This window comes from Glossina fuscipes, unplaced genomic scaffold (genome assembly GCF_014805625.2).
Source record: "Glossina fuscipes isolate IAEA_lab_2018 unplaced genomic scaffold, Yale_Gfus_2 64265, whole genome shotgun sequence".
Lineage (NCBI taxonomy): Eukaryota > Metazoa > Arthropoda > Insecta > Diptera > Glossinidae > Glossina > Glossina fuscipes.
In genome coordinates, this window is record NW_024003944.1 from 556 (window position 1) to 9,405 (window position 8,850).

Genomic DNA, 8,850 nt, shown 5'->3' on the forward strand with positions numbered 1-8,850 from the left:
CTTTGAAAATAGAAGAAATCATCTGCGCCCACTCATATTATAGAGCATGAAAATTTTGCTCTTTTACTTTTGTCTTTTTCAGGATAACGGTGATTGGTATAGGGGATTCGGTCCCCCGTTCAATTTTCTTACTTGTCACGATTGCTTTTACCGCTATAAAAATTACTTAAATAAATACTGGAATAAACAGTTAGCTAATGTTACCATGCACTAGGAGTGATTACTCATTTATTATCACTTTAAAATGGCACACTTTTAAGCACTTTTGTTTACTTTGCAGCAGATCATTCTAACACGGAGACTCATCCTTACTGGCTACCATTGATGAGCGATTCGCACGCTGAAATCAATCCAACATGTAATAAGAGTAACAACGCGAAGCGTTTGGATCGTCGCATAGGCAGCGGACGCTTAGTCTCTCGTGAAGTTTGTTGGGATTACAGGTCTAACAGCGGTGGTACTAGAGTAGAAAGGGAGAAAAATTTTCACGGTAATTTCACCAGTGTTGAATCAGCACCAGACAACAGTAATGATAACTCTCCACGTGCGGTATTGCGATTCCCAGAAGCACGCAATTGCGAACGTAACCTAGGAGAACGCCGTCCTTACGATCGTCGTGTGCTAGAAAGTTATGCACGCAGCGAAAAGCATGAAAACAAAGATAACGGATACAATACAAGGCGTTATAATGCAACTACTTGTGAGGACAACAGCATAGATTTAAATGCTAATCACCGTTTCCAGCTGTCGCAATCGTGTATGATACAACGCACAATGTCCTTTAGACGTAGCCAAAATCATGCATTTGAGAAAAAAGAAAAACCAAAACTGAAGGAAAAGGATAAAGATGAGCCTGAATGGTTCAGTGGTGGTCCCACTTCTCAGCACGACACTATTGAACTGCATGGCTTTGAGGAAATTGATGAACACGAAGACAGCTATTTTGTAAACGAAAATGACGAAAAGCACAGTGATAGTTCATCGTCTTCGCCTAGTAATAATCGAAAGTTGGAAAGTGCAAATGACCACAAAGCTATAATTCTAAATAATGTAGAAAAGGATTTTCATGCTGAAGATGGTATCGATCATGCAGATGATGATGAGGGTATGTCAATAAATAATAACTCAGATACAAATGGTCAAGGAAACAATCACACTAACGAACTTAAGGATGAAAAAATTGGCAAACATTTGTCTTCGGACCATCTAGCTGAAGTAAAAGACGCAACTTCGCAGATTTCGCCATCTAGTAAATCAGGAAATGTTGATGATATACTAAATTTCTTCGATATGGATTCCTTAGAATATCCTATAATTGTAAGGTCAAAAGAAAGATGTTACACAGAAATGTTAAATTATTATTTCTATTGGCGATGTTACGTTTCAATGCTTTTGTTCCCATTTTTTTTCCTTTTATTCAAGGCGGGTGATCAAAACATTATTTCAAATGAGATAGGAACTTCACGCTTTAGTCGTTGGTTTGTGAACAAGGAGACTAATAAAGATGATGAGTTTGTTCCAGTAGCCAGTCAAAGTAAACCTTATGGAGGTGTGAAAGAATCCATATCATCTTATTAAAGTAATGAAGTAAACAAAATATTTTTTAGATGACAAAGAAAAAGAATTAAAGGGTAATGGAACGGATTCTCTTATGGCGTTCTTCAGGAATAATCATTTTCTAACTCCAGATCTTCCAAAATCTTTACCTCATGCCGGTAGGTAACCAATACCAAACTGTTAGTTTATTAACAAAATAATGTTAAAAATTTAAATCATAAGAGTTATTTGCTCTGCTTATATAAAGTGTTAGCATTGAGTGTTGAGGAGCTGGAGGCTCGCATGCGCCTTCTTGATACTAAGAGCGAGCACACAGAAATACCAGGTTGTGGTGCCAAGCCAATAAGAAACTCTGGCAGCACCGCCAATAGGTGTGTTGACCCTCCCGATTCATCGCCTTCTCCAAAAACTAATCAGGATGTAGAAGCCTTCAAGCGACTGTTAAATCAACTGGGAGCAGGAGATAACAAGCCTCGCGACGTTGGGTTGGCGATCAATGTAATGATGGATTCACACCCTGATCGGTTATTTAGCAGTTCGGCAACAGCATTGCAAGAAGCGTTAAACGTGGAAAAACAAGGAATCCTCACACAGTCGATTCCTGTACCGCTTTCCAATATGATCAGGCATGAGGATCTCGCCAAACCAATGCAAGAACAACACCAAACAATCTACCAACAAAAGTTTTTGCAAATGCTGCCGTCAAATATACAGCAAGCGGATCAGTCACAGTATCATATGTCAGCACCAATACCACCGCAGCACTTTGAGAACGAAACTTTTTCAGCATTATCTGTGCAGCCACCTCAATGTATGCTACCATTTATTTTAGGTCATCATCCCCTAAAACAAATGGAAATGCAAAATTTGTTGCAATGTAAGTTATGAATTCCTCCTCTTTGTAGTACTTATTATCCACAGGATGTCATTATTTAAGTAATATTTAAAAATTGTAGACCTTTTAAAATGCGTAGATTCAGCGGTAAGTAGCGATTTGGTCTATAAAAACGTTTACGTTTGGCATTACGTGGTGTCTCTGTGAATAGCACATATATTTTCTTTTGAATTATATGCACGTTTCATGTTCTACAAAAGAGACGTGCTAAAATTTAGTAGTAATAAAGCCGCAAAAAACCAAATTCTTTATATATATTGATGTTGATGTTTTCCTTGGTTTATATTACATACTCAATTGTTCTGCATTCTTTAAGAAAACGAACTGTTAAGCAGATTAGCTAAAACTTATTACAGTGACGGATATAAAGGATTCGCGCTACAGCGAATATGACTCACTTTTTTGAATATTTAAAGCAGTTGTGTTTTTATATGCAATATCGTAGCCTTATCCAAGGGGGAGTTTTCACAAGCTTTTCTGGAAAGGGAGTTGAAGAATCCCAACGCATCGCCATACATTAAAGATGTTATTACTTCCATACTGAACGATAGTTCGCGTTCTGTAACCCCTTCGCTGACCACGCAACAAAACTTAATGTCAATTCAGACGTCTCCGGTGACCTCCTGTTGTGAATTGTCACCGCTACGTGCTAATGGTTCAGCCAATTCCAATCCAATAAATACTCATCCTTTTGTGCATCGTAAGAAAAGACTGGAGGAAGTTAAAGTATACGTTTTGATTATTTCCTATTTTTTTCAGCATCAGGTATAGTCGAAGTGAATCTGAATTACAATGATCGAGATTTTAGGAGATTGCATTCTCCATCAAACGGAAGCGAGGTTGTGTCCAAAGTATTAAACGGAAATTCGCGTAGTGGTACTCCTGCGGCTGGTGGTAATGTTAATTTGATGGCCCTTACGGCTACAATGTTCAATGAGACACAGGCTGTATCAACAGCACCAGATATTAGTAATAAAACACACTCCAATTGCCTGGAACAACCCAAAGACCAACAAAAACAATTAGTCCTGCAGAGTTCGCAACAGCAGGAAAATTCTGCCCACTTATGTGAGTTATTTCTTATGTTTGAACTTCTACCTGTTCATATCATATTTCGTAGAATAACTGAAGTGTTTATTCAAAGTGCGCAATTTCTGTTTGTATTGAAAAACCAATTTACACACCAATCTTCGAGATAAGGCTCAGTTTACCAGTTTAATTGAACTCTTTCTGCGTACAAATTATTTTTCAATAGAAAGTGTTCATAAAAGACTAATTCCAACCTAATCAAGACAACGGATTGAGTCTAATCTCGTACTGATTTTGAGGCCAACATTAGGCATTCTAGCTAAAATTTGTGACATTTTTTTATGTACGCTACCTTCATTTAAGATGCATGTGTTAAATTCTTTTAAGTTATACCATCTCAACGTGAACTGCAAATACACACGCAAACGATTCTGCAGCACGCCTTGAAAAAAAAACTGGAGGAACAACAGCAAGAAGTAGTATTGCGGCGAAGACAAGAAACACGTAAACATCATTTGGATTTTGATCTGTTACAACAGCAAGGAAGCATTCCAGGAAATAGTACGGTTAACAGTGAACTGATGAAACCCCATCATTTGCACAACCCTCAACCGTCATCCCGACATATAAATTCACCTACTCCATTGGCGTTTACACCCACATCTGTACTAAGAAAAATGACAGCCGATAAAGATGTATCTTTTCAACAGAACGCATCTTCTCAAACCTCTCCACAACATAATCAGCAACAGCAACAACACTATCACTTACAACATATGCAACAACAACATTCACAAACGCAGCAGGTACATCTAAAGAACCGATAGTATTAAGGATTAACATTTAATATCATTATAAACTCTAATCAAAATGTACCAGGAATTGGTTAATTAAACCGACGCATGAATTAGTCGGTACTTTTGCTTTCTCAAGTTATTGCATCTGTCTTGTTGTCTGCGCTGATTTCAATGCTCTGCGAGTAGAAGTTTGCTTACAGAAAGTGTTTGCATTATTCACTCAATATATATTTAGCGCTGAAATTAAGCGTAGACATCACTGAAATGATTTAAAAAAAAAAGATTTTACCGATTGCTTTGCAATGGCACCTTAATTTACTAATTCCCGGTGCTTTTTGTTCAGAGTGGAAATCCTTCGTGTGACATATTTCCACTGCAACAACAACATATTCAACATCAAATTCAGCATCAGCATCCACAAACCTCTCAACCCAGAATGATTCTTGGTAGCGGCAGTGTACATCAAGAATCCCAGCAACATCATCATCTAATATCATCGAAAACAGCACAGCAAGTATCACCTTTAAAATCACAACAGCAACCGCAACAGATATCCCCACAACATCATCGCCATCAGCCTGGTCACCTACGAAATCAACAACTTCTTAAATGGCCGTCTCCAACAATCAATTCTAATATCGTTACAATTAGTAAACCTATAGGTATGACATATTGTATGTAATTTAAGCGAACCCTGCTAAAGTACTTCACTTTAAGGACGTCCAATTCTTAAGGGACCGATGACTACTTTACAAATGCCACAAGTACAACATTTGACACCAACATCACAAACGCAGCCACATCCTACAGTGGGGCAAAATCAACAAAAGCAGTCAACACAGCACCAGCAACAACAAATTTTACCTCACATAACGCATGCTACAAAGCTGGAATTACAACAACTGCAGCAACATCAATCCAAAGGCAATCATACATCAACTCAGCATATGCAGCTGGTTATTAATCAATCGTTTCCGCCTCCGCACATCTTTCCACAGTCATTAGCCAATGCTCAGAATATTAATAGTATGGCTCAGTTACATCAACAACAGCATCAACATATATATCAGCAACGATCTTTATCTGTTCAAAAACTATTGCAGCAACAAAATCAAAAACATATGCAGCAACACGAAGTGGTTAGCGGTCATCCAAGTATGTTTAAAATAAAACAAAGAATCATTACTGATATAAGCACCACCATAAGGGCGGCTTCACTAACATTGCAACTCCGTTTGTAATGTGTTTGAAAACGCATCAGAGACCAAGTATATACGTGGTTTTCGTCCATTGTAAATCACAATAGCGTTGACATAAATTTAAGTACAAAATCCAACAAGTTAAGTACCTATCTTGGAAAATCTATAGAACTCGAGGACCAAAATTCCGCTTTTTGTTCAGCTCCGCTTACTTTAATAACAATTCAATTTTCTGTTTACAAATTACAATTTTCCTGTTAAGAAACGCATCCCAAGAGATCTATGAATAACGTAGATACTTAATTTTGAACAAAAATATCTTTTCTTTCTCGATCGTGTATATATTATGTACGTATTGCGTATTATGTATATTGTCTGACGTATGCCGGCGGAAACTACAGCATTGAATTTTTCTTCGTTGCTCATTTACGAAAGATAGCCGCTAAAAACTATCTGTGACACGCTTTAACAATGTGATTATTTTTTGATAAGAAATATTTGTACCCAATTTGAACCTTGTGTATTTATTTTCTGTTGATCAACTATTCAATCATTTTAATACGAAGTCTTTGATGCGTATTTGGAACATACATATAAACTGAGTATAAAAAAGTAAGATAAGATATATTTATTTTATGGATTTTATGGACTTAAAGAATTTTAAATTGAAAGGCAAATTTCGTTCCTCTCTCTTCAATCTGCCTTATTTGCGCGAATAACTTTACTATTTGCAGATCTTTCGGGTTCCCATCTCGCGGCTGCTAATAACGCAATGGCTCCAAATTTAAATTATCAGCGAGACGGTTGCTTATCACCTACTAGTAATCAATTGGCTCAATGGTTTTCACCCGAACTATTAGCCCAAGCATCAGCCGGAAAACTTCCCCTATTAAATTTAAACCAGGCGCTCAGTTTAGAAGAGTTCGAACGTAGTATTCAACATTCCTCAACAGTTGTCCATAACTAAAGGCAAGCAAAAGTGTTACTAAATTAAATCACAAAATGAATATTATAACCATAATTATATTCAGGTTTAGTTGTAAACCATTTTCTAGTTACTTAAAGTTTTTATTTCTTTGATTATTTAAATTCAAAACATACAAACATTTATGCGACATCTACTACATTCATAAATTGTTTGAATAAATATCAGCCCTTATTTACATTTTACCAAAATCGAGGAAAAACGTTATTTGGAATATTTGGAAATGTGATTCGAGGGTTTACAAAAAAAATCAAATCTATTTCCAGCAAAAAAACAAATACTATGACAACGATATTACAAATTTTCTATTAAAACAGAGTACACAAATATTGTGTCCGTTTAGAAGTAATGAGCAAAAGACCTATTTTTGTGCCTTTGAAAACAGAAGTGCTCTCACTTTACGTTGTACTGTGGTCTTTTGCTCATTACTTCTAAACGGACACAATATTTGTGTACTCTGTTTTAATAGAAAGATAGTAGGTATAACAAATTCGGCCACAGTGGAATATCACTTTCTGACCCTTTTTACGTAAAGTAGGCTGCGCGACGTAATAATATTGCTAAGATATTCCGCAGAGGGGTTTGGATCCAACACAGTCCTCACTGTTTAGATCTTTATCAGATCTGGATTAAGGTAAATATGATAACTTTGCGCGCGCGCTTTATTTATTTTATAATGTATTTTTTTAATTTTTTTCTTTATTGCTTTTTTCAGCTGTATTGAGGAGGTAAGGGTATCTCCTCCCAATGGTATGAATCAGGCTACTCTGTCTAAATTGTCGAAGAATATTAATGGAAATAATAAATTCGCCGCACCTCCTAGTGTGTCCGCTGCTCACCATGTTGGGCAAGGCAAATTAAAACTCTCCATCTGGAAATTTAATCGTTCTTAATATGAACTATCGTACGACGTTTACTTGACTGCCAACTTGCGTGCGGAATTTCACCTCCATCTCCGCATAAATCCCCTACATTTGTGCATATTGCTTACCATCATTCCTCATCGTCAACGATAGAATTTGTGGATCCGCCATTGGCAAATCCGGTTAAGGTATCGAGTGCTTTACCCTTGCCTCCAAAGGCATTACCATCTTTTCCATCGTAAACATTTCTGGTAACACAAATAATACGAACAAGCTGGTAAGCACTCTTTGTGTCAGCTATGCTGAGGTGACACAGATATCTCCTTCGAGTGGTGCCATTTGATCCTTTCAGTCTATACGATCAAAACAAATAAACCAAACAATAAATCCCCCTCTCCCTCTAACTGTTCAGGTGCATCTGCTGGACACCATGCTGCACAAGTCGCACAAATTGCAAAATCAGAGGTAGTCACTGTCTCTGTTTTCTCCCCAAATCAAAGTTCTCTACCCGTAATTCCTAACGTTCCTAATACGAATGACTTCCGCCTGATGGTAATAATTTCCCGAAAGACAATATTTTTGTCAAGACTGGCGCCTGACACGTCTGCGGAGATTCAATTTAACTGTTAATTGTCCATATCAGTTGGCTAACTCGATTTTGATTCCTAACGTGGTCATTGCCGAAAATAACATTCTAAATTGTTTGAGGTCTCTAAAATATAGTTGCGCGCCTTAATCTGATGATATTTCATCATCTATACTTGAATCATGCTCTGAACAACTGTGTGGTGTTGTTTCAAAGATTTTCAATTAGCATATGAAATCAGGTGTTTTCCGTTTGCGTTGCATGAATCGGTCCCTTCTTCCGCTTCAAAAGCATAGAACAGATAGCATGTTGAGAACTATGGAGGCATTGCCAAGTTAAATATCTTAGCTAAATTGTGTGAGAGAATTGTTACTCAGCATTTAATTTTTGCTGTCAAATTTTATGTTTTTCCATTCCAGGATGGCTTTCTGAAAGGAAGATCAACTGTTACGTATTTTTTCGAATTTGTTTGCTATGTTTTTCCGGCTTTTTCTAGTGGCCCTCGCTCGGATATTGGATACTCTGAGTTTAGTGAAGCGTTTGAGGTAATTAACCATAACTTATTGGTTTTCAAACTCCAGATCTCCGGCTGTGCTTTGTACTTAGTAAAATGCTCTTATCTTCATAACAGATTATTTAGGGTTCTGTTTAATTTCATTAGCTGGGATGAATTTACCGTGACGTCTGACGTCCCTCAAGGCAGCCACTTAGGACGGTTTTGACGCTGATGAAGTTAAACTGTTTTTTTGCTACTCTTTAGATTCGCAATCAGCTCTAAATTGGCTCAGATAATTTGGTTACATATATAATTTCGATGTTAAATTTTATGAAATTAAATTTAAGAAAGTGCAAGGACCTTCTTTTCTCGCGGAAGAAGTCTTTCTATACTGAGTATTTCAGTGATTCAGACAAGTTGGAAAATGTTGATTCGTTCATCGA

General features: G+C 37.1%; 1 protein-coding gene across 3 annotated transcripts; it reads left to right on the plus strand.

Annotated features, from left to right (window-relative positions):
* Positions 1 to 257: 257 nt before the first annotated feature.
* LOC119643815 lies at positions 258 to 6,655 on the plus strand. Of its 3 annotated transcripts, none has more exons than XM_038043321.1 (10): positions 259 to 1,317; positions 1,423 to 1,549; positions 1,608 to 1,715; positions 1,805 to 2,434; positions 2,898 to 3,152; positions 3,212 to 3,520; positions 3,869 to 4,287; positions 4,622 to 4,940; positions 4,996 to 5,433; positions 6,212 to 6,654. In XM_038043321.1, exons 1-10 carry the CDS (start codon positions 325 to 327, stop codon positions 6,442 to 6,444), a joined length of 3,831 nt encoding a protein of 1,276 aa, XP_037899249.1. In that variant the 5' UTR covers positions 259 to 324; the 3' UTR covers positions 6,445 to 6,654. The 3 variants fall into 3 exon arrangements, with proteins under 3 accessions (XP_037899251.1, XP_037899249.1, XP_037899250.1); XM_038043322.1 differs by having other exon boundaries at positions 4,685 to 4,940; XM_038043323.1 differs by lacking the exon at positions 2,898 to 3,152 and having other exon boundaries at positions 258 to 1,317; positions 6,212 to 6,655.
* Positions 6,656 to 8,850: the final 2,195 nt, after the last annotated feature.

Excerpts from the sequence above, each read along its gene's own strand:
- LOC119643815 (XM_038043321.1), top strand. The coding sequence starts at position 325 with ATGAGCGATTCGCACGCTGAAATCAATCCAACATGTAATAAGAGTAAC. Across the intron at positions 2,435-2,897 it reads AATGCAAAATTTGTTGCAAT|CCTTATCCAAGGGGGAGTTT; the intron begins GTAAGTTATGAA and ends GCAATATCGTAG. Across the intron at positions 3,153-3,211 it reads TACTCATCCTTTTGTGCATC|CATCAGGTATAGTCGAAGTG; the intron begins GTAAGAAAAGAC and ends TATTTTTTTCAG.